The sequence below is a fragment of the Puccinia triticina genome, chromosome 9A, assembly GCF_026914185.1.
Source record: "Puccinia triticina chromosome 9A, complete sequence".
NCBI classification, from domain to species: domain Eukaryota; kingdom Fungi; phylum Basidiomycota; class Pucciniomycetes; order Pucciniales; family Pucciniaceae; genus Puccinia; species Puccinia triticina.
In genome coordinates this window covers 1,492,194-1,517,557 of record NC_070566.1, presented here as the reverse complement: position 1 = coordinate 1,517,557, position 25,364 = coordinate 1,492,194, and the positions used below count along the sequence as shown (strand labels likewise).

At 45.7% G+C, this 25,364-nt stretch overlaps 6 protein-coding genes across 6 annotated transcripts; 4 read left to right on the top strand and 2 right to left on the bottom strand.

Annotated features, from left to right (window-relative positions):
- Positions 1–8,003: 8,003 nt before the first annotated feature.
- PtA15_9A159 (uncharacterized protein) lies at positions 8,004–9,211 on the bottom strand (the record flags this gene model as incomplete). The annotated part of the gene is made up of 5 exons (XM_053172338.1): positions 8,004–8,206; positions 8,284–8,496; positions 8,595–8,709; positions 8,783–9,077; positions 9,195–9,211. The coding sequence occupies 5 exons, from the start codon at positions 9,209–9,211 to the stop codon at positions 8,004–8,006; spliced, it is 843 nt and encodes a 280-aa protein (XP_053023589.1).
- A 141-nt stretch (positions 9,212–9,352) lies between these two features.
- PtA15_9A158 (uncharacterized protein) lies at positions 9,353–9,968 on the top strand (the record flags this gene model as incomplete). The annotated part of the gene is made up of 4 exons (XM_053172337.1): positions 9,353–9,407; positions 9,493–9,535; positions 9,649–9,762; positions 9,848–9,968. The coding sequence occupies 4 exons, from the start codon at positions 9,353–9,355 to the stop codon at positions 9,966–9,968; spliced, it is 333 nt and encodes a 110-aa protein (XP_053023588.1).
- A 1,926-nt stretch (positions 9,969–11,894) lies between these two features.
- On the top strand, positions 11,895–12,434 carry PtA15_9A157 (uncharacterized protein; the record flags this gene model as incomplete). Its single annotated transcript, XM_053172336.1, has 2 exons — positions 11,895–12,016; positions 12,164–12,434. The coding sequence occupies 2 exons, from the start codon at positions 11,895–11,897 to the stop codon at positions 12,432–12,434; spliced, it is 393 nt and encodes a 130-aa protein (XP_053023587.1).
- A 1,428-nt stretch (positions 12,435–13,862) lies between these two features.
- Positions 13,863–14,733, top strand: PtA15_9A156 (uncharacterized protein; the record flags this gene model as incomplete). The annotated part of the gene is made up of 3 exons (XM_053172335.1): positions 13,863–13,930; positions 14,024–14,187; positions 14,276–14,733. 3 exons carry the CDS (start codon positions 13,863–13,865, stop codon positions 14,731–14,733), a joined length of 690 nt encoding a protein of 229 aa, XP_053023586.1.
- A 2,393-nt stretch (positions 14,734–17,126) lies between these two features.
- Positions 17,127–18,521, top strand: PtA15_9A155 (uncharacterized protein; the record flags this gene model as incomplete). The annotated part of the gene is made up of 4 exons (XM_053172334.1): positions 17,127–17,216; positions 17,415–17,712; positions 17,819–17,902; positions 18,004–18,521. The coding sequence occupies 4 exons, from the start codon at positions 17,127–17,129 to the stop codon at positions 18,519–18,521; spliced, it is 990 nt and encodes a 329-aa protein (XP_053023585.1).
- Positions 18,522–19,101: 580 nt separating this feature from the next.
- On the bottom strand, positions 19,102–21,104 carry PtA15_9A154 (uncharacterized protein; the record flags this gene model as incomplete). The annotated part of the gene is made up of 8 exons (XM_053172333.1): positions 19,102–19,201; positions 19,293–19,398; positions 19,475–19,905; positions 19,985–20,157; positions 20,241–20,294; positions 20,385–20,686; positions 20,776–20,895; positions 20,993–21,104. The coding sequence occupies 8 exons, from the start codon at positions 21,102–21,104 to the stop codon at positions 19,102–19,104; spliced, it is 1,398 nt and encodes a 465-aa protein (XP_053023584.1).
- Positions 21,105–25,364: the final 4,260 nt, after the last annotated feature.

Here is a 25,364-nt window from a genome sequence, read left to right as displayed (position 1 = left end):
GTTTACAAACAGTTTAAACCAGATATAACATGGAAATTGTACACACCACCCGTGACATGCACAAATACCATGTAAACCATAAGCAACATGCACACACACCACATAACACATGTAGGCATGCACTATTCAACCTGTAGCATGTACACGCAATGTAACATGTACAAGCTATGTAAAATGTACATGCTATGTAACATGCACACACCATTTAACATGTCACTCCAGGTAACAATTTTTTATGGTCAGGTTTAACTGGGGGTGTGTGTGCCGCTGTTGGAGCAGAAGGCTGGACAGAAAGCACTGTAAAAAATGCAAATGTCAGCGGAAGAATGTAAAAAGCACTTCATTGGCAAGGGAAGATTCAGGCAGTTCTTTTGAGGGAATAAAACTGATATAAAGTTCAGTGGAACCGGGCCTACATGAGGTTTGAAGTTGGTAATGCATGATGGCTACTGTGCAGTCACACAATCACACCCCAGTTCTCATCATGCCTGGAAAGGGAAAACACAATTTAGCAGCTTATAACTACAGCTCAAGCAAGAAACATTGTGAACATGATCTGAGTCCCTTGAGCAGTATTCAACAATCCCATACTAAAACCTTGGCTTGTCAAAAATCAAAGTCTGCGGAAAAATCTAAAAATAAAACCAATGGCTCAAAACCGCCTAACAATGCAAGCTCTGATGAGAAAGACAAGAAGAAATACAGAAAGCGTGAAGAGGAAGAAGAGAATGAATTTGAATTTGAAGCAATCAAAAAACACAGAAAAGAAGTACCTAGCCTTCCTTTTGTTATATTTCTATCACATGATCTCATCTCTCTCCTTACCCCTTTGGGTCAAATTGATGCAGTCTCAATTCTCAGAGAGGCAAGATTCAATACCTAGTGGGTTGGAAGGGATAAAAGTCAGATCAAGATACTTGAGAACCAACGGAAAACTTATTTGGAGCAGTTGAGCTTTTAACACAATACCATGTTTCCCATGTTGTAGATGCAATCCCTAAAAGGTCAGTCCCGTTCCAGCGGGCCCACGGTAACAACTACACTTTCACATGCTTCCATTCAATTATTTGTACTTGCTTTCAATCCTTAGTGGTTGTAAATCAGATGCATCTGCCAAGTCCACCCCCAAGAAATCTGTCAAAGCAGCTAATTTGGTCCAATCTGATGACAATGACAACCAAAGGAGCCATAAGTGCAAGTGATTGTCTCAAGATGAAAATAACTCAACAATTTCACCCCTTTGAAAGAATGGCACTAGTGGACCTACCAAAGCCAATTGAGACAGTGTCAAAAATCACAAAGTGAGGTCTACCCACATTCTACCATCATCTTGTTTTTTCATTCAAAAATGTGGAACTCCAAATGGTGCTGGGCTGTTGGAAGTTCTGGAAGGGAGAGTGCGCTGTAGCGCTGCCTCCGCAGTGGTCCAGAAAAGAGGCAAGGAATCAAGATAGCGGATGTTGGAAGAGGATTTGTTGAGAGACAACAGGAAGTAGATTCCCATTGGCGGTAGTTTGTTGTTTGAGGATCTGAAGAGGAAGGAGTCCGGAAAAGAAGGGCGGGGGTATGGAACTTGAAAGGGACTCGGGCAGCTGAGAGAATAGGAAAAACTCAGAAGCGCGCTGGGTAGGATCAGTAAGGTTGGAATCTTGATGAGTGATCTGAGAAGGTTCAGACAAACTCCCATACCACCCCACAATCTGAGTTCAAGCTGACCTCAGACTCTGGGGACTGTGACATGTGTGGACAGGTCATCATACACCCGTGCACCTCTGCGCGTTGTGGAACTCCGACCGGTGCTGGGCCGTTGGCAGTTACTGGAAGGGAATGTTGCGCTGTGCGCTGCCTTCGCGGTGGTCCGGGGGAGATTCTAGGATTCGAGAGATAGCGGAATTTTTGGGGGGGGGGATTTTGGTTTGAGACGACGAGAGGTAGATTCCCGTTGGCGGTGGTTTGTTTGTTGAGAATCTGGGGAAAAACCGGCGAACTGGACCGGGGAACAGTGATCTTAAGAAGAGGAATCTGGAAAAGGATCGGCGCGGGGCTGAGAGGAGAAACTCAGAAGCTCCGCGAGTATATCGGTGAACAAGGATCAATAAACTTTTAGATTCGAGTTGATGAGATGATCTGACAAAGAAATTTTTTGGTTCAGACGAAATCCCATGCCGCCCCATCGTCTGAGTTCAAACTGAACTCAGACTCCGGGGACTGCGACATGCTGCGGACAAGTCATCATACACCCGCGCGCACAAGCGCGCAACAACAGCCAAGAGAAATAGGAGGAAAGAAAACAAACGCAGAAGTAAGGAAAACACAGTGATATGAGGCAGAAGGAAAGAAACTACGAGCAAAGAAAAGAAGAGGGTAAACAGAACACACAGACCAGAACAAACAGAGAGAACAACAAAAAAACAAAACAAAAAAAAAGAAACAGTGGATAAAAACAGAGAGATAAACCCACAGCAGGCGCTGTGTTAGGACCAAGAAAGGTGAAGAAATCTGGGGAACTGAGAGGGAGTAGGAATGAAAGGCTGATAATCTTGAAGATCTTGAAGGGAAGTTGATTTATTGAAGCTTGGAAAACCAGGGAGAAGCTTGAGTCTTGATGATCTTGCGGTCACTGCGCCTGGAATAGGGAAATGATTGAAAACTAGGCGCGCCGCTGGCACCACGAGATTGATCACCACAGCGTGCAACAACAACAACAAGAGACAAAAACAAGAAGAGACAAAAACAAAACCAAGAAGACAAAACAATAAAACATGAAAAGAGCCAGAATAAACCAACCCTCCTCATGCAAACCCATCCAACACGCGCATTTGAGAAACAAAACAAACAGAACACTTTGAAAAAAAAACTCAAGAAACTGCTGCCAGTTGACATGCAATATTACAAAGAGTGGAATATAAAGAAACAAAGCAGAGAAGAACAAAAAACCTCTTGATCCTAACAGCACGCCGATGGGCACAGCGGAGGAGATCTTGAAACATCTGGAATCTTGATGAGAATTTACTGTGTGCCGTGCCACGGCTTTGATCTTGAGATTGCACCCAGAACTGAGAACACAAAACCACCAAATTTTGAATGAGGGCTGGCCACCACAAGTTTTTTCACCACAATGACCATTGAGGGATACTAAATGTTTATTTGGTGAAATATCCTCTGAGGGGGAAATAAATTGCTAATAGGTTGAAAAGCTATTGACTTACAGGTGGTTTGAAAGACCTGCCCCTCTAACAGTACTATGCAAATAACTAAGATTCTTGTGATCAATATTGATAAAGATGTTGCTGATTCCAAGATAGATCTTACTTTTGTATAGTAATCTCTATCAGACCGAGATACCTCAAATCAACACTGGGTCGCTACGCTAACCATAGCGGTTAGCGTAGCGTAGCGCAGCGCAAATGCGCTATTTTTTAGTGTAGCGTTAGCGCAATTGCACGCATATGCGCTAACGCTACGCGCACGCGGTGCGCAGCTATTTTAGCTGATAGCGTAGCGTTAGCGCAGATGCGCGCAATTGCGCTAACGCTACACATGCAGGGCGCAAAAGAGCGCGCGCTACGCTGCGCTACAGCGCCTTTAGCGGGAAAAAAGGGCATTTTTCCGCTAAAAGCGCTGTAGCGCAGCGCAGCGTAGCGTAGCGACTGTAGCGGCGCGCTAACGCTAACAAAGAATTGGTGCGCTGTTAGCGCCGCTGAAAATTAGCGCAGCGTAGCGGCGCTAACAGCGCGCTAACGCTATGCAAAATAGAGGGGCGCTTTTTGCCGCCACGCTAACGCGTAGCGTAGCATAGCGTAGCGTAGCGACCCAGTGTTGCTCAAATTACTAATCTTGCAGATCTGTTACAACTCCTGATGATGGGGGATGACATAATCCGGTGGGATTAATTATGTAAGATACAATTGTTGCTGGTAATGGTTTGTTGATGAGAAGGTTTGTAATGATATCTTCCTTAAAAAATCTTGTGATAAGGCACTTTAATCAATAATAGAGCTCCTGGTTGCTACTACTACTACCAATAATGATAATAATAATGATTGTTATAATTTTTGATGATGAATTTGGTAATAATCTCTTAACAATCTCTTGATAAGGCACTTTAATCACTAATTGTAGAGCTCCTGACTAATACTACTACTACTACTACTACTACCAATACTGACTCAAGCTTAACACTACTACTGCTACTACCAACCACTAAGCTACCACTGTAAATCTAACTAACCTAACCACTGTGACCAAAACTCTGTAGGCTGATGGGTGTGTAGATTTCAGCTCAACAAGAAGAGGCACCAAAGGGGGAGGGACTATCTGGGGTAACTGATAGGAACAAGGAGCAAGAAATGAGGTTGATTGGCTCAGACTGGATGATTTTTATTTCATTTCTGATGAGCAGACTTTAACCAAACAACTACACCATGGAGCGCCCACAACTGTGGTTTGACGTGGGACGCGATGTGGAGACAACCCCCGCGACCCCACCCTGAAGTTTTGGTGTCACCCGGAGCGGGAGTGATCACCACCTGCGGTTGGTGCAACCTCCCACGTGATTCCCATGTGCTGGGCCTGCGGTCAGCGAATTCCTCAGGTTGGCCTGCCGTGGGCGCCGCAGTCGGGGTCCGGTGAGCAGTTCAAGAATGGCCCGGCAAAAATTGACTTGCCACTGGGATTGAACCCAGCGCATCACATCACCTCAAGGAAAGAGGAACTACCAGCCTTGCCAACTAGGGCACAAAATCTATGTTGTGGCTGCGGTTTATTGTACCATAAAGACCATTTTTCTGAATTTGTCAGACAAAATCTGCAGATTTGGACCAAGACTCATCCTTTTTTTTTTTAATTTCTCACTTATCATGTAGCCTCTTTCCAAACATGGAAAGAGGCTCAGAAAATATCTTTTTTTTAAAAAAAATCATTTCTTGGTTGGCCTAACGTGGGCTCAACCAGAGTGCAAGGGTGGCGCGCTACTCAGCACCAGCCATGATTGGCTTGGCCCACCCGCTGAGTGAAGCTGTTTGGGCTCTTGTGATGCCCAACCAGCTTCCCCCGTGGGCACACTGATCAGAGCCAGTATGGGTTGGCTGGGTTAGCCACGGGCTGTGGCTAACAGCTGACCCGCCTGCGGTGCTGGATGTGTTGGGTCAAGGGGGGGGGGGGGGGGCCAACCAATCTTTGACACAATCCGATCCCGCGGTTGAACTCTGGGTGGGCAGGTTGGCACCCACCGGGGCCAACCTTTCGCCGACTGCGCCGTTGGACCCACATCAACCCAAGCTTGAATTCAAGTGGTGGTGTAGAGAGCTCCCCAGCAAGATCCAAAGGGGGGCCTAACAACAATAACAGGGGCACTGCTGAGACAATGACTCACACCTTACACAGGAACACAATCATCTTGCGCCCATTTTTGTCTAGTTGGTCGGAAAGATGAGGGCTGTTGTAATACAAATAGCTTGGGCTGAGTTGGTTCTGATGCAATTTTGGTGCCTTCACTGAAAGGTGCCAATTTTGGTCAGCAATCATGAAGGAAGATGGAATTTCAGAAACACTAACCTAGCTTGTTTTGATCAGAAACATCCTCAGGAGATTTTGTTGCTTGAGTGCTTCCAGGATTTGTGCTTCAAAGCTCAGTGGGGGCTGGGTCCTTGTTGCTTTCATTGGATTTGGAATTGTCCACTAGATTGACTACTGCTTTACTTCACTTTTTTCAATGTGGGTCAAGTACACAACTATCACTTGATTCCAGGGATCTAGGTGAGGGGTTAGATTGCTTCTTGCTTTGCGCCATAACAATGTGAGGTGTTTTGATTGGGCAGCCAGGAGTAAGGCTGTGAGCAGAGGTTCCCATGGATTGGAGTTGGTGGCAGGCTTGCTGCAGTGCAGGTACCCAGCTGTCCCCCGTACTGTGACCAAGAAATTTACGTAGCAGGCAAGCCACGCGAACTTATCAGAGTCCCTCCAAGGGGGCCCGAAGGGCCCTCCGCAGGAGGGACTTACACCTAAGCGGTGAAAGTTGGCATGGCAGGGAACAAATTTGAGGCTTGATGAAGGGTTTTCTTTTGCATCAGTATTTATACCCCCATCTCATGGTTTTTTTGCATGGTATGTTACACCAAAAGATAGAGAAGAAGCAGGGCTTCATCTTCATCTTATCCTTATTTGCTCAGCTCTACATTCCTGTTTGTCCGGGTTCTCCAAAGGCAAATGTGTACGGAATTGCTTGAAGATACCACGATGCCATATTCTCACGAACTCACTGACACACACATGCAGTTTCAATTACAAAGCTGAGATCATTATAGTCTAATGAACATGATATTTCAGGTGGCTGTCTAAACTCTGAAAGGAAAAAAAGATATTGGGGCAGTTTATCAAGTTACTCACTCCTCCCCCTCAGGAAGAAGTTGGATGGTTTGTTGCTTTGATTACACAATGAAGAAAGCAGATAATGAAAGTTTTAAAATGGCAGTCCCCTCCGCAACATGCAGAGCTTTCATGTACTGAAAATCAGGAGAAATAAATTGGTCAGATGAGGGAGAAATTGTGATATTACTAAAAAAAGTGTGATTTTCTCAAAAAATCATGTTCCTCCTGTGCCAAAGATCACCGCTTGCGGGCAAGTCCTTCCTGCGGAGGTCGCGCTTCGCGCAACCTCCTCGGAGGGAATGTGTTAAGTTCGCACCCGCACCCGCACCCGCACCCGGCACCCGCTGGCGGGTACCTGTGCAGGTGCCTAGTACCTGCAAATGGGTACTAGGGGCCAGCTCTACCACAGTCACTGCGCATTATGCACAGTGACTTTGCATTGAAGCTTGGTAAACAGAAAAATTTGACAAAGGCTTGTGTAGCACCACAAGATTATTTGGAGCTCTTGCATGTCCACTGGCATCAGTTGCACAAGTCTTTCTTGCAATGATGTTATGATAGTTGAAAATTCCTACAGCCAAATTTTCTCCACCAATGATAATGAATGGTCACTTGGAGCATTCACATTTTTTGGGTTGAGTTGTGTTTTGGGGAACTGAACCCAGCAGGCAATCACATTGGTTTGAGCTAACCCCAGTTCAACAAGCCTCAGGTTTGATTTCAGGTTCAGGCTTGCTAAGTTGAGCTAGCCTGAACCTGATCAGGCTAGGGAGTCTCTGGCGCCAGTTAGCCTGAAACTGACCCAAAAAATGCATCTACCACTTGAGATAGCCTTGGTCAGCTCACCTGCCCACAAACCAGGGCTTACTTGACCTCAAAATCTATCAAACAATTGCAGTTACTCTTACCACTGGAGGACTTCCCTTCTATCTGGAAACCCAGATTTTCTCAGATTTCACAGGAAAATCTAGGCAGATCTAGGGTCTGGGATGATTGAGCCTAGATTTCCCTGCAAAATCTGGAAAAATCTGAGTTCTCAGATTGACAGGAAGTCCTCTACTGAATGGCACAATTGGCATGTGACATGTGAGCAAAAATCAGGGTATGGAGCAATTTTATTACACACAAATATATACATTGTCATTCCTCTACCATACACAATTCCCATATATACTCGGTGTAGTTTCAATCTGCGGTATGGTCATATCAAATGTTCCCCTGATGATATAAGCCCTACAGGAACTAGAACCCTGGTAACAAAAGTGAACCATTGAGATTCCCACTGCGGAAGCAATTGATAAGCATTGTTTAGAGCATGCCCATTGTAAATTAATGAGAAAAGGATGTATGAATATAAAGAAGAAAAGAAAAACACAACGCAAGACGACAACAAGGTAGATACGAGACTTTGAAAAGGGACTGAAAATCTTGTCTGTGATTTGATGAGATGATTGTTGAAGGGAAACTTAAAACTGCTAGTGATGGAAGCGGCAGAGAGATGGTGAAACTTTCTACAAATGATAAAGAGAGAAATGCCACGATGCACTGATATATGGATTACACGCACAAGCTCTACAAAAGGAGATTGAAGGAAAAAATGGGAAAGGAATCCGGACAAAGAGACCTTGTTTTGCTCAAGACATCCAAGCATCGTACCATCTCTTCCACAGTTTAGAAGACGAAGGAGTCGAGCCGGTATGTTGTTCGGGTAGCGAGCGCTTAGATTTTTTCGACTTTGAGGTGAGTTGGTTAGTTGGAAGCATGTCCGGTGGTCGGGTGACGAGATAAAGTCTGGGGAAGAGTGCGTTATCGAATGCTTGTAGCTGTAAGTTATACGCTAGAGGAGAAAGGAAGAAAACGACAGTGGTCAGCCAAACCGAAGAGAATAAGTTGTATTGGTAGCTCTCAGCTTACTGTTGTGATGGGCGTCGTTGAAGATCTGCCAGGATTGATATAAGCCTGGTTGGTAGTAATAAGTGATGATTGAGGTTTGAGCGGCACAGGGATCTTGAATTTGGATTCGCCCGTCAGCCTCAATGGGCTGAGTGGTCAAGGACCCGTTGGATTCTAAAGTGTATCGACCATGTTGCCATAAGACGACTGCCTTGACACAGTTAGGTCTCGTACCTAGTTGGGACCAAGCGATATTAAAAACTCGTCAGTTCAAGTAAGAATTATGATTTCCGTTTATCAGCAAAGTCGGTCGAACATGATGGGACACTTACCATTTGAAACGAATCTGTACTGTGCCTCCTCCCAATATCCATCGCTGGTGAAGCTCATGGAAATGCCAGACGTAGGCGGATAGTTGAACGAGAAGTTAACTGGGTTGGCAAATCCCTGAAGCGCAAGAACACAAAGGGGTTTAGCGATTTGTGAGACAGAATCGAGAAGGAGAAAGAATGGGACGAACAGCACCAGTCCGAACGGACCCCCAGCCAGAAGACCAAGTTCCACTGAGATCGGTCACGTTCGAGGTGAAGTCATGCTGAGCCGATGCGAGTAAGACCAGAGAGGATATCGAGATTAGCGAGACTAAGCTTGAGGCCCAGGTCGTAGAGCGTTTCGATGATAGTGATTTGGTTTGAGGATGTGAATGGGCCATCATGGTCTTCTTCTTGGAGGGCGCTTTGTAGTATTTCGGGTGTGGGTTGGTGGTTGATGCTGGGTTCGATGAGGGGGAGGCTTTCCACTTGCGCTGGTATGGCCTATGGGTTTATGTCCATATATGGATAGAAGTTTGGTGGTCGTCAGTGAGAGCCGGGAAACCACCTGTGAAGCTCCATCCCCCGAGCGGGCGACCCGCGGGTGGAGGTGAGACTGACGCGGGTACCCGGCGCATTAAGCGCACTCAGCGCTCTGCGGCTCAGTCAGCACCCCGCACTCGAAAACAAATTTGCGGATTGTTGCCACCAGCTCGACAGCATCGGATCCGATACATAGTGTGTGGTTACGAATTGCGGCGCTTTACATATACCTCAATATGCCGGTACCCATCTCGCACGATCAAGCTCAACAGCAGTCAATCCTCCAAAAAAGTAGGTCTCAATCACATTTCTATTCCCAGCTCTGAGACCAGTAAGCTCACGATACATGGGACATGATTTTCTTATGAATAACTAGTGGGAATGGGTGCCGCGATGGGAGGTGCGGTCGGAATGACTCTGTGAGGATCCTTGTCTGCTCAAATTTCAAGATGGTCTCCCTCAGTTCCTTCCAAACTCAGATCCTTCCTAATCTCGACTGATTTGTCGACTAACTGTTGGCGTAATTTTATAGGGGATTTTTATTCGGTGGATTTTCTATTATTAGTCGAGGCGCAGGCCCTAGAGGACCTCTAAACACCCTTGCAACTTACATGGCATCCAGCGGCGGAACATTCGCTTTCTTCATGTTTGCCTTCTTTCTAAATCACCTTGCCAAGTTCTATTTCGTAATACATGTAGCTAAAGACAAAAATTTACATTCTCCCTCTTAGGTCTATTGGATCCGTCATCCGCACTGAATCCCAAACCTCGTTAACGGCGGCTCAATTTTCCTCTTTGCAAACTCACTGGCGTTCACGGCACCTTGACACTGCAGACAGGTCACACACTTAACGAAAAAAAAAAAAAAACATTAATTTGAATATGAAGAGTTCGTATCTCAACGCCTCAAGGTCTCTTGTTGTTCAAATTGCTCTATACACCTACATTTTTTCCACGCATCATCTGCAAAAGTCGTTCAATGTCACCTCTCTGCAAACTCTTTCGACGTACAAGTCATTCCAAACCCTCGGCCATAATTTTTCCAGCGCCTTACAGGGGGGGGGATATATGAATTACCAAGGTCAATTAGCCATGCCTGATTTGAGTCTGGGCTTATCCACCACTCACGAAGAGGTTGCATTATTTTAAATAAAGTCATTTGCCCATCAAGCCAACATGGGCCCGGTACATTTGATGAGATGGCATTTTCAACTAAAACGAGAAAAATCGTTAATACTTATGTTGTCTAAATCTTACTCTTCGGAACCTGCCTAGAGCATCGGCCACCATCCGATTTCAAGCTTGCAACTAACTCTTCACGACAAACACAATTACATCGGCCATATCCATCTGCCTTGTTGGAGGTAATTGATGCAGTGAGTATCAATTCAGGTGCCATATAACCTATACCCATGAAATAGCCGCATGGTTTGATAAAACTCTCAACCGTCAACCCGCCCCCCCCCCCCCCCCCGGACGAAAGACTTCCGCAGGAAGACAGTATCACCTATCCGGCTTATCTGGTTGATAATCGATTAGTAATGTCCGCCATCTGAAGTCAAGGTTCCTTGCCGCCGTTTGTTATTTTCCCAGATTGCCCTTGTCCTCGACTGCGCGGCTTAGTCAGGCTTGACGTTCCTATGGGACTAGACCAGTGGCAGCCTTTTTTGCCTTTCGCTGAAGGTGTTGTGGTCTGCTGGTCTCTGTCTGATGGAGTGAATAGACAGAACAAGACACTGGGAAACGCACAAAGCATAACACGGAATTGTCTGAACTTTGCTAGCTACACACTATACAGATGTAGATAGCAACCATATTGCACAGATAAGACCCCGAGTAGTTGGCAAGATAAGAGTTTCAGATGTCATTCCTGCACCAGCCAATCGCATTTAGCCCATTCATCATCTCCGCTTATCGTTCATCCTATCATGCTACACCCTTTATCTCGTTTCACCGCTGCGGGTGGTTTTCTATACCTCCCGAATCGACCATCGACCAAACTCTAGGGTTGTGGTTGAGTCAGGGTGGAATACGGCCCCCGTTTGCTTGCTACCATCAAGCACCTGCTTCTTGGATTCTGTATAGCGATCTGGAACTCCTATCTCCCGGCCCCACCAATCAACCCTCTGCTAGCTGTCTTTCACACAAAATCCCAACCCCGTGCTTATACAGCGCTGAAAGTGAAGGGCAGTCCAGCTAGAATGCAAAGCTTACGATAGGCTTTTGACGACACCGCCGGGTTCACTCTTACCCGCATATTGACCCTCGGCAAAGTACGTTGTACATACTTGTTGGCCCGAAGAAAGAGCCCGAGCCTACAGGCATAGTAAAACTACTGGTGCTATGTCGGAGAGAAGTGGGTAGTACTATCCATCTGTATGATTTCAGTTTCCGCGCGCTCCGGGTCAAAATGGTTATCGAATGATACGGGATGGTAGACATGTATGCAACTCCGGCGAGTCGAGGTATCAACCCCAAACATGAGCAAAGATGCCTGAGCTAAACGAGTCGGGCTCCAATCGCCTTGTGGTACAATTTCTGAGGTCTCTGTCCAGAGGAGTAGGCTATAAGTAAGGGCCAAAGAGAGACGAAAATACTAGGACATCAGCATCTGTTAACCTTACTATTCCCGCATTCAATTTCTGATTCACCACTTCAGTTCGACTGCCTGCCTCGAAAAGCTACAGCCTGCTGCAGCCCAACTATTATCCAATCGCTCATTAGAATCTTTGTGGTCTGGACTTATTCAGTCGCTCCTTACCCAGCACTCTTTTCAACATGACGAGAAAACTCCAACTAGCCCTGCTTTCAATCGTACTCGTGGTGCTTATTAGCGCAATTGCTGCAGCAGAAGCGATTCATGAAAAACGTCATGTGGGTAATAATTTATCGACTCGAAGGTGCGTAGTCAAAACTTCTTCTACTTTTTATACCATCCAGATTCTTTTCTCCCAAGTTAATTGAACCCGGTGGATTGGGTTATAAGCCACCCAGCTTCAAGATTATTTATTGATGAGCTTCCTATCAACCTTTTGACCTCCGTTCAGGCTGGTAAAACGAAAGCCATCTGCGTCAGTAGTGCGAATGACAGGCGGGAGGGCCGCCCAGCAGCTCAGAAGGTTCGGAAAAGCTACCGAGACGGCACCGTCGAAAGAACCTCAAGTTGAAGGAACCGGGAAAGCGGAAGCCCAGAGGAATGCTTATTGGACGAACAAATCAGTCCTTGGCTCGGATGAGACAAAGCCAGGTAGCCTGCCGCTCTATAAACCAACAGCCGAACAGAGGAGTGCATACATCCCAAATAATCATGCTTTGTAGATGTCAACCAAGACAGCTCTCCGGATGTAAACACCAATTCAAATTGTACTCATTTCTCATTTCTTGACAAGAAGATTGCTCTCAGCTCATTATTTACAGCCCAAAAATCCGTCAAACAATCCGTACAGCTTATATTTCTTGTCCAAAGCTTTTTTCCCTCATAATATATCCCAAGCATCTCATGTAACCCGGATGAGCAGCAGAATATAATATCCAAGGAGTTTTGCTTGCGTGGAAAGATTATCAGGTCAAGAAGGCCTGTATTACGCCGGCAAACTCGAATTCATATTCCAGAGAGCTCAAGCTCCCTAGTACCTCTCTGCCCCCCTCATCAATAGACTCAGAAAGGTGGGCTGGAAGCAAAAGAGCGGACTAGGAAGGGGAGGGAGTAAGCCTCTCTTAAACCGTTGCTATGTCTAAGCTAACTTTTCTAATTCCCTTCCTCCCCAGGCGGAGTGATAAATTTTTGTCGCATAGCGCCGACGTTTGGAGAGTCCATGCGGGACGGCATCCGCCTCCAATTACAGAGACTCGGAGGCTTGTTTAAATGTCCATCTAGGCATAATCTGCACTTCATGCCAGGCAAGATACTTCTAAAAATGTCCCAGAAACCAGCAGGCCAAGGATGGTGTGAGCCTACAAATGTATATAGATTTTCACCAGGACTAGGCTGGCGACTGTGGGGTAGCTAATTAATTCTCCCCTTCGATCTTCGTTGACCCTGTGGGAGTTAGTGTGTACCCAAGAACAAGGGGAATCGACAAAACATCAGGAGGTCTCGATAAGTTTGACCAAGTTGCTCGTTTGAAAGTTATCAAACAATGCATGGGCGGCGTTGGTGTCTCGGCGTATGCTCCCCAAGGCGACGCCGGTCAACCAGGCATTTGCAGGGCACTGCCAGCAGTGTTTTCCATAGCTTCTGGGTCAATACATACACCAAAGCCCCTGCTGAGAGCACGCCGAGAAAAGGAGTCCTGAGTCCTTGGCCGAATAACTTTCCCTGACAATTGTTCCAAGCTCTGTCTACCAAATGCTGTATTGATCTCGGTCCAACCGTAGCATCGGGAGTCTAATAACGCGGTGATGGTTATCGCCAGGCTTGCCCAATCGTAGTTAACGCCTTGTTCCTTCCGTTACGGTTATCGCACACGCTCTAACAGTCACTGCCATTATATTGCCTTTCATCACCGGGCTTGGGTTCTCGCACCACACCACTACAAAACCCCGAAGGCTCCGTCGCCATTGCACAATAATCCCTTCTGTCATCCCATCTTCCCCAGTGTTTCTCGACCGTTTAGTTCTCTCTTCCCCAATCTTCTAGTAATCAGTGACGGAGAGCAAAGTGCCTGCAAACTCCTCCATCAAACCAATCCTCTGAATCCGTAGTTTCCTTCTCTCATCCAATCTCCGAATCCGTTACCAGTGAAAATGCAAGCAGTTACAGTACTTTTTGGTACCCTGAGTTTCCTGTTCTTGTTAACATCGACTATACTCATGTAAGTATTATCTGATTCATCGAAGTTCTGCATGTCCTTTTCCAACAGACTCAAACTGTGGCTTATCCTGGCTGAATTCTCTCTTCCTACTAGGATTGCATCAAATTGCACGGTTCCAACCTCGGACGAGATATATTTCATGAGGACCACCATGTCTGCCGCTCTCACTCGTGAAGTACTCAATTTGATCCCCCAAAGCGTTGCCGTCTTCGACCGCATAACCGTCAGGATTGGTCTGTTGGGATATTGTATCAACGGTCAGTAATATCACCTTGCAGCCACCACACTGGTACTCACTGCGAGAAAAAAGTATGTAACTAACGTCTGAGCAATTGATTTCTTCAGATACATGTACACAATACCACCTAGGGTATCGGCTTCCGGCTCTTCTAATGGGCGGGCCTGTAGGGTTCGATTTCCTGAGCAGAGAGACAACAACAGCGCTGGTCATCAATCCGTTATTTACCGCATTCAGTTCGGCTTGCGTGGTCGCCTTCTTGCTTTCGATTTTCCTGAACAAGCCATCCATCGTATTCATTCTACTCATCCTGAACACCATCATCGCCTTGATTTGTCTGATAATTGATTTCACTATATTCGTCAGAGCTTATTGGCTCATACGGAACTCCCAAAGCGGTCTTTTTGGAATGGTCTCCGTCGAATACGGAAACGCTCTTTGGCTCATGCTTTCCGCTGTCATCCTGACAATATTTTCAACACTCTTCTTCGCTTGCACACTTCGCAGAGGCGATGACTCACGCTCACATAAAGGCAAAAGAGGCGCCCGAAACGATGGACCATGAATAACAACTTCCTTTTTCTGCCAAAAAAAAATTAGACACCGACTTGACAACTCAGACGGACTAAATTAATTTTCTTTGCGCCATTTCCATTTTATTATCCTTATATTCAAAATCATAAATTTTCCGTTTCTTTTCTTAATACCCTTAATTAATCATTCATTCCACAGAGTGGAGGGCCCCTTTTTGGTCTATGTTTTCTCCTATTTTACTCTTTCCTGGATATTCCTGATGTATCTATTTTCAAACAATTTTCAACTTACTTGAAAGTGCCTTTCAAATTCAAAAGCGGCTGGAATTTAAGATTACTACTCAAAAAAATCCAAATGCTCTAAGTCAAAATTGGTTCTTGGGGATAGCATTACTATTCCGAATCACCATTCATAGAAATATTGTCCTAGTGATCAATAGGCGCCAAAGAAAAAATTCTTCAGAGGAGGAAAGTTTTTCAAACATGTTTAACTGTAGGACTAATATCAGCAGATTCATGGAGAAAACAAAATCTCTTGGAACTAGATCAACCCTGACTAGTGTGTCTTGAGTAGGGAGTCGCAAAACAAGCTGAATTTGTGCAGGAAAGATCACAAGTGCACAAGGTAACGTATTGGTTTATAATTGGTTCAGGTATTGTCTTTACCAAAAAGCTTGCACCTCTTTTGCCTTGACTTGGTATTGACATAAGACATACAGTTGTTTTTTCTCCGGGGTTTTATCCTGACATCTGTCAGACAAGGCCGACGCCGGAAACTACCCTCGGAGCCACCATTCTCCAGTAGATGATGTTGGAGTAGAGCCAGTGAAAATCCGAGCTCATATTCAGAACCAGGGCAGTTTGTAGACCCTCTCAGCTTTGCAACTCATTGCCCTCTGCTCCAACGGAGGGGCTAACCAAGAACCCGGCCGCTTTCCGACCTGACAGGGAACATGAAGGCCGTGAGACATCCAAGGCAGAAACACAATTTCAAGTTTTTGAATCCTCTTGCATAAATCCATAAAAAAAGAGCGCCGGGTCCAAGATTAACGGGAAAGACAATATGTGTATCAAAGGGACAAAAATTAATTATGAATAAGAGCAGGTAAACTTTGGTTGGACCATGTTGGATGCATTTTGATATTCTAAAAAAAAGTGCAAGACGATGAAGCAGGCATGGGACTAAAAAGAAGTCTGGTACAGTTCAGCACAAGGTGACGTACACAGCTTGTTCAAAAGATAAAAAGGATTCCATCATGAAGTTGAAGCATCGACGTCCTAATTGACCCCAAATAACTTCGCAAGTTCGGGGAGCTGGTGGGACCCCCGAACTGACTGGAGCAGCCTCGGGAGGCCTCGGCATCCGACATCCCAAAGGAAATGCGTGGCGGGCCAATGTCACACACCGGAGGTCTGAAGACTCAAGAAGCAAACCATGTGATCAATCGACAAGCTTGATCTCCCAAATGACATTAACAATCCAACCATCCAATTTCAAAACGTACCGGGACCTCTCTGTAAAGGTGTAACCCAAACCCCGTGCCCCGGGTGTTTTCACGGGTGGTACCACCCGGGTGTCGGTTCACGGGATGAGCCTTTGGAACCACCCGAACACCAGGGTGGTTGTGCATCTTATATCGGGGGAGGAACAGGGCATGAACAAGCTCATCTCTGCTTGCTTGTGACAATTTGGAGGTTATATTCTGTATTGTGACCAATTTGCAAGTTGTCATCTTGAGTTGTATTGTGCTGGGGTACTACTGGTGCTGAACCGTCGAGTGAGGCAGGAGAAGAAATGAGAAAAAAAATTAAATAAGCCCATCAAAAGACTGGTACCAGTCTTTAATACAAAGCATAATACAAAGCAGTTGTTCAACGGTTCCAGGGGCAAGGGACAAGCGCGACCAAGAACAGACCCGCCGGCCTTTGGAAAACACCCTCTCCGACGACGCACTTGTAGCGGGGATAGCAAGGTAACATCGAGCCATTCTGGCCAAGATCGGGAAGGATTGCTGTTGAATTCGCCAGTAAGCAAGAAGATTCGTTCCTTTAGGTTTGGGGTCTTCTTTGAGATACCGCTTGATCTCGGCATCAATTGAGTCGTCCGGACCGGTAGGTTCATAGAACTCAGAATCAAAAAAAATCAATCTTGCTTCTGTCTGGAGCTTTGCTAGGCTGGCTAGTTCTGCTTGTGTTCCGCTTTCTCTTCATGCTAGCTATGTTTGGAGGGGTCAGAACATGAATGATGATGCCACCAGGCACCGGCTGGCTGCGACTGACAAAAATAAAACCTAAACACCCGGGTGGTTCGGTGTCCACCCGGGTGAATTCGGATACGGGCGTCGGGATGGGTATGTCCACCCGTCCCGAACCCCGGGTTACACCTTTACCTCTCTGCAACTTCCAAGTACCCAGGGGATTGACGATGCCATCCAATCGATGTGTAACCTGTGGAATCCCAGTCAAATACCTGTTCACCGAATACGGTCAAGACAATTTCGTTCTGGAAATTTGCGTGGGTTGTTGACCTGCCTTTATTCCCAGGATACGTCTTTTGAAGTATCTTGCATGTCGTCTGTTCTGCGGTTTATACCTTACTGTGTGATGGGTTGAGACTGATACTATGTCCGTCTTTATGCCCTTTTGTTTCATTGGTTTTCTTCGATTTATATCGAAAAATTGGCGCAATCAAAATGTTCGATCGAGACGACAGTCGAATTGTAAAAAATTTACTGATCCATACATCGAGCAGTCTTCAATAATCTTGATCTTGGATCTATTTCTGTTGAAACCTCAAGTGTACTACCACCTATTATTCAACACCAATCATTCGTATCAGTCATTCAATTCTCAGCTTCCCTCACCACCGGTACCACCTGCTACTTCGATTCAAGATGACGCCAATCCATCAAGATCTGAACCAGCTGGCCATGGTAATCTTAAAGTTTTTAATCGAGTCCATTTGAAATTATCTTTCCTGATTTATGGGTTGATTCTAATCTTGGAATCAAGTTGAGTAATGATTATCACTTTTTTTGATTGTTTTAAACTCCTGGCCGATTGAATTGTGCAGCCTGCTCTGACATCTGCATAAAACCGATTGTCATCTCTTCACAGGTTTTCAAGCACTGGACGATTTGTATCCCGGTGATTTATTTCTCAATTCGAACCCGATCAAGCGGATATTACTAAAACTCCTCGGTATGCACACTTGAATCCTTTTGATATTTTGTTCAGAATTTGAATGAAGTTCTGATTCTGTGATCTTCGTTGTTCTGATCGTTTGTTTGATTTGATAAAAGGTCTGCTATTCCACATCTTCAACTTGATATTTACTGCCGCAATAATCTCGAGATTCGTCAATTGTGGAGGAAGATACCACTGCCAAGATCCAAACAAACAGGACATCCTCAATTCCATACGAGCAATTATCATCTCGTTTTCACCCGGAATAGTATTATATGTTACGATCATGATCTTCCAAAACTCCTACGGAACTCGCCCTCCTCCCCAGCTATTTTCCCCAGCCCAGAACATCTATTCATCCAAGCTTGTTCACGCAGTCAGAACTCATTTGGGATACGATATTTCGGGGATGTTTGATGAAATCGCCGGCATCGATATGGATCAACTTGGATCAACCAAACTAAAACAGTACTTGATTCGAAACTTTCTGGGCAGTCTCAGCTGTTCTGTTGGAATCGCTGTTTCTTACGGACAATCTTGGACTTTCGGATTCGTCGTCTTATGCTGCTGTTCGATTCAGGAAAGGCTTCTTACATCCTTATTCCACCCTCTTGATTTCTTGGCTCATTTGTAAATGGACACTCCGGTTTCAAAAAAAAAATGACCAAGCTACCGGAGCTTGATATTCCTATGTAAAACAATTGAACAACCCTCATAGAGCTCATAGATCTACAGCAGTATAGTTACATTGAAAGAAACTGTTTTCTTCCATTTGAGAAATCCACCGACTCAAAGTTTGGTTAAATGAAGGCGTGGAACACCTATAAAATATTGCGGAGAATAATCATGACACAACCTCCAAAACCAAGCTTCATGAGGGTTGATCCAAACGGGAACGGCTCCGAAGCTGGACAAGCAGAATGGATCTCCAAGCTAGAAGAAGTGAAATTTGGATTCTGAGCAAATGTTGAGGGGATTGAACCTGATAGATTGTGAGACAGATCATTATGTTTACAGGGAGAAAAATTGTGTTGATGGTTTTTATCACAGCTGAACCTACTTATTACTACTTATCCGGAATAACTTGGAGCCAAAGATAAAGAATCCTAAATCCAAGGGGTTCTTGAGCCTGGCATGCTAATCTATCTCTATAGGACTGTTTTGCTGTTCCAGCCAAGTGATGTATTTTTGTCAACGACGCACCATTTTTTGAATCAAGGCTTGATTGTCAGGTAATGAGTAGGAAACCAATCTGGGACAGTCCATTCTTCATTCATCAACTCTGAAAATATCATCGAGGCTACCACTTCAGCACTGGATCAATTTTCAAATCCGGGCAGTCAATTCGATTGATCAACAGCTAGTCATTCAGCGAGTCAAACTGTGAGCTTCGAGTGATTCTCACCATCCTGGTGCTCGACTCATGCCGTGTCCAGAATAGCCAGCCGCGATGAATTGGCCATCAACTTTGTTCCCATTTTCAACCAGTGGCCCGACAATCGGATCGCTATCTGTCGAAAAGGTAAGTATGACCTTTCTCAGCTCTAGGGCCCGTGACCTTTTCCGCGTCACCTGACACCACTCTACCTTTTGTGAATCCCATGATTCCAGGCCACTCATGGACCACATCACCGTCGTCCATGTTCCTATAATAACTGGGAAACCATAGAGGTAAGAATGACCGAAGATACTTCCCAACTTGGTCATTCAAACTTGAATCATCCCCAATCCCCCATTCAAATGGCGGTGGTGCATGGTTTCTCCCGCCACCTAGAATAACTACTGGGTTTCGAAGATTAGCGTTTTGCTTGTCTGCATCCTTAACTGGTCTTTGGAATAGGTAATCAAAGCCTCCGTTGGCGCTAAATCCGTTTGTCCAGATTTGTGACCGACTGTATGATTTTGGTTGGACGGCTATCACTTGGGCGCGAGTAGGCACAATGGCGTGCTCGAGATTAGCCCTCAACTGAGGTAAAAGGTAACTGGCGTAGGCGTTGGTTGCATGGACAACGTACCTCCTAATATACACATTAACCCAAGAGTCTCAGCTAATGTCAAAGGGTCTAGAAAATTGTTTATAGGGAAGATCATAAATACGATTCGAATTCGCCCCTCGAAGTGTGAACCATCCAGTTGGGGTTCCCGACGGCCATGTGCTCAATTTTCAGGACGGGTGTGTGGGTGAAAAGTTCAACGCTGAGCCCATCAATCAACGACGCTTTCGATTGGATGAGGTTGTGGATTTTTGTAATCAACTTTGAAGGGAACAGCTGGGTGTATGGAGCCATGCATGTAGTAAATGCGATCAGCAAGAGCGCTGTCATGTCTTGTTAGGCCATCAGGTTGTACCCACGTTGTTTGCAGGGATCCTTAGTGCCCCGACCAATGAATCCCGTAAGCCATAATCCTGCAATATTGGTGGTGGTTCACCCAGAAGAGCATGAACATTCAGTCTCTGGGTGCTTGGGTTATGAATGGACATGAAACATCATCTCACTTGAACTGCAGCCTTTCGATCGAGCCAATGTAAGCCAGACAAATCGAGACCAAGTGAGTTGGCGAATTCGAGCTCATCCATCTGCTGGGCCTGTTCTTTATGATTATCGAATATGTGCACATTCCCGCCTTGCACTAGATCTACATCATCTTTCCAACAGTTAGAGTGGATTAGATCTAGCAAATCTTTGACCGATTTGAGCTCTAGTTTGACGGCCCTGATTGCCTCTGCAGCCGAGAATTTCTCTGATCTCGTTTTGGTGGCCAAGATTGCGGAGGCGGTCAGGTGCCCCCCGTTCCGACCTGTTGGGTTCATCTTGCAAGTCAGGTGTTACTTGTGACGGAATTCCGGATGGAATAAGAACCAAATAATAATCCAGAGTGGGGCTGACCAGTTGCTCCGCTGCAAAACTCCCTGGCCTCCACCAAGACAATCTTCAATGGATTCTCCTTGGGTTTGAGACGATCGCGAGCCTGGTCGGTTGATACATGGTTGACCAAGTTGTGCACAACTGATGCCGGTGATGCCAGTGCCGATGATAGTTATGATAGTGTTCTTGGCTGATCGGTCGGGTAGTCGGTCGTACTGGCCATGCGATGCGAGCGGACTCTTGCAATCTTTCATCCACCAGGATGGGATTGGATCCGGGCTAGGCAGTTCACTCTTCCAGTCTTCAACGCGATCCTCCATGCTCTGCTGGACCTCCGAATGAGAAGCCATTGTGTCCGCGGTCGAAGTTCCTGAGCAGTGAGATGTATCTGGCCGTAGCAGGCTCGGCTCGTTAGGGGATTATGCTCACGTTCTGCTGAGGGCGAAATCAGGAGCGCAACCCAGCGCAACCTTGTCTTCGCTTACGTGTTCTCAGAAAGTGTTGAATAAGGTTTGGTGGGCGCCACCCCTTTTGGATGCAGGATCCCACGGGCACGCCGATACCAATCATCAACCCGGCTTCACACGGCGCGAATCACCTGAGGCTGATCAGTGTGAAGAGGGCCATTGAGTCCTGTGTGTAAGAAGCTGAGGAAAAAGGGAACACAGGGGGATGCAAGCAAATACATACATAGCTCCTGAATGACAAAACTATACAGACCGGTCATCGAGAGGTGTGACTCAACTCAATGACCGGTCCGCGCCAATCATCGAAAAGGTGTGAGTCCCCTCGATGCCGGTCTGTACCGGTCATGGAGATGGCAGCTGGCATCGAGTGGGGTGTGTCATAGCCCGCTGGATGGCCAGACATCCAGTGGGGTGTGCAGTATACCCTGCTTGATTGCCAGACATCCGACCAGTCAAAGGCACAGGTATGGGGTTCAAGTATAGGACTCCAGCTCTGGCTGGAGTTCCCAGTACTGCACTCCCCTTTTGGGGAGGAGCAATATCAGGAATGGAGTGCTGGGGGTCACTACAATCTTATGGATTGAGACTCATGGGGACTCATTACATTTTCTGGCCACTGGAGTTCTTTGTGGTGCACTCCAAAGAATCTTGAGTCCTTGGTTCTGCACTCCGACTGGTAGTATGTTAGTCTGTACTCCAACAATCAATGGAGTGCACACACCATACAGTTGAAATGGACCCGGGAGGAACCAGTTGCACCCCAAACTTAACTAAGTCCCTCCCGAGGGAGGCCAAAGGCCTCCCTCTGGGAGGGACTTATGCCTTATCGGTGAAATTTGCCTGAGAGAAATGACAATAATCCTTACCTTTTTATGCTAAGGCCCCTGCACAGTGCTGCCTTGGTGTAATCACCCTCTACATTTAAGACTCTTGAGATGCCTGGCTATCTCCTGCCACCTTTGTGTACATTTTTCTTCTTCCCAAACCCAAGATACAAGGCATGTAGTAAAAAAAACTTCATGCTGGCAAAAACAGTCGAGGTATAATTGTTTTTCAAATGAGCTCCCTCGGAATCTTGAGTGAACAGGCCCAAATGCATTTCCTCACGCAGTTGGTTGGCAAGGCTGGACATCAGTCCTGGATACCTGTCATTTTTTTCTCGAGGAAAGCGTATGGATTTACACTAAAATGATGTTTTACGGACCTCAGGCTTGGCTTTTACAACCCACCAACTTCAATGTGTTATTATGAGCAAGGAATGATGAAATTGGATGATGAGCATCAAAAATTAGCCAAGATGCAGGGCTTTCTTAATATCCAAAAATATTGGTGAAATCTTCGGAGGTAAGGGAGCTATTGCAACATTTGTTGAAAATAGCGTTTTTGGCCATTCCTCTCAGGCCTGAATCACCAATACCGCATAAGTCCCTCCGGTGGAGGCGCTTTGCGCCTCAACCCTTGGACTTAGCTAAGTTTGGTTGCACCCTAACTTAGCTGATTCCCTCCTTGGAGCAAATGGAGGGTCCCTGCGGGACGGCGTCCCCCCTCCAATAGAGGGACTCAGTTAAGTTAGAGTTGCACCGCCATTACCTGCACATTTTTCTTTTTCAAAAAAACCAGACCTGGCACTGCCTAGCTTAGCACAATCCCCTCGTTTCAGAGGCTGGGGGACCCGGCATGCCAAGCAAGCCCCTGAAAGAGGGGCTTGTGAGTAAAGTCCCAGCTGTGGCCCTTGTGAGTAAAGTCCCAGCTGTGGCCCTTGTGAGTAAAGTCCCAGCTGTGGCCTGAGAGCTGTGGCTTTTTTTGCCTTTTTGCAACTCAGACACTTGTAACTCCCAAACCATCAAGCCAATTAAAATGCCATGAACTTTGGTATGTACTCTAGCATCTTGGCTTTATAGCCATAACTTTTTTTTTGTCATATTTTGGGCTAATGGTATCCATTCCCTGGTGTGAGGGTCTTTCTCAAAGGCACCTTGTTCCATTGGCACAGGGGGCATATCAGCCACAGATCCATACAGTTACTCAGGTAGTACAAACACACAGGAAAATGAAAACTTCAATAATTTATTGACAGAGAAGTTGACAACCCCTAGCCATCTGTGACAGATGGTAGACAGATGATCTGTCTAGCACAGAAAGATGGAGAAAAAACAGGCCTTTTGGCTGAATGAATTCCCTCCAGTAAGGTGGGGAAATTTTGAGGGCAAGTTTTTCCCTGCAAAAGCGCTTCAAGCTTTTGGGCCAAATTTTTGACATTACATAGTCACATGTCCCTCCTTCAGAGGCTTGCGCTTTGCGCAAGGGGCGCTTCACGCCAGCCCAGGCTACACTCAGGCCCTCCACAGAGTCAAAAGCAAGACTTGTGTTAAGTTAGGTACTGCCTGGTGGGTACCAATGGTACTTAAGGCAGGCACCGTGGGTACAACTGGCTCTTTTTCATCCAACAGGTCATCAAGAGGTGGCCTTGATGACTGGGATGGATAAGTTCCTCCCCTTGATGACCAGAACAGGTCAGTCATTGAGGGGAGGATCTCTTGATTAGAGATGGTCACTTTGCATCTGGGTACCCGCCGGACGTTTTTGCTGATTCTGGACATCCACATCCAAAGGCGGATACTGGGTACCCCCGCGTGTTTGGATACCCGCTGTATGTTTTTGCTGATTCCGGACATCCACATCCAAAGGCGGATACCTGCTGGCCTGGGCAGGTATCACCAGGGGAGATATGTTCCCACTCCCCAGGGAGTGCCAAAGCTGAATTTGATGTGAGTTTTGGTTGGATATGAGCCTGATGTGCATCAGTAACACTCATCCCTAAAAGAATTGAAGTGGATGCAGAAATGAGTCAAAAGTCAGTCAGAATTGATTTGGGAGTCAACACAATGTCGTGTAGAATTCTTTTGTTTTCTAGGTACAACTAGAGGAAAAAATATGATGAAATGATATTTCAACCAAGTCCAACTCATCAATTGCTCCTGTTTGATGATGTCAAAGGATAGGAAAGCAAAATTGCCATTCTTGAATGTAATCCTGTAAAAAAAATGAGTTTCTTGTCATTGACATTATATGCCCTCATGTACAAAATTCAAGTAAAAGTCAACTTGGTATTATTGGGTTTAGAATTTTGGAATGTGGTAATGTTGCAGTAAAATTAGTGAAACCCATTTTCTTGGAAATGCTGTAATTAATTTGAATTTGGCTAAAAAAATGGTGATAAACTATTGTATTGGGGTGAAAGTCTGAGGTAAGTCAAGGTTGGATTTCAGTGCCACCCCAGTTTGGCCACATATCCTGGCCTCTTCACAAAAATGATTGCATGTTTTTTTGTTTTTTTTTTTGCTTTTCAAAATCCACATGTGCACATGCAAGTGAACTTTTTTGCACTTTGCTAATAGTCACCCTAATGTACGCGCGTACATTGAGGTGGAAATATCACAGGATGGGCCTTTCACAGCCACATGAAAAGTAAAAACTTTGTGTTGAGACCCCAATTGTCCCCCTGATGTACGCGAGTACATGAGGGGGACAATATGACATACTGCGCATTTCACATCCCCATGAAAAGGACACACTGGTCATGGAGCCAAGAAAGACCTATATTTTGGATGAGTTCTGGATGAATTCCAGATGAGTTCTGGATTATTCCTTGGCAAGTTATGGTTTATTTCAGGATGATTTCCAACTGATTTCAAGCTGACTTCCAGTCTTGTTCATACCTATTCAATATTTCTTTACCAAAGGCCTCCAGCACAGTTATGGAAAAAAGTTACGGTAAGGCACTCCCTGGGGAGTGGGAACATATCTCCCCTGGTGTATCTGTGGATACCCGCCCCTCAAAACACGGACTTGGCAGAATTGTGGTTGAACGGAGTTGGTGACAGGTCTTGATGCCCGGTCATTAGCCTCAATGAATGGTCATGGGCATTGATGCCCGGTCATCCTATGAATGACTGATGTGGTAGAAGAGGGTGGATGTCTGGTAAGAAATGACCGGAGCAGACCTTCTTCTATGCAGGGAATTCCCAAGTAGTTGAGGGAAACTCCAAACTCAGCGTAGAATAAGTGTAAAATAACTCTGCAGAAGAATAATAACCCGTGAAGCAAAATAATAATGGTAATACATTGAAATAGTAAAGCAAA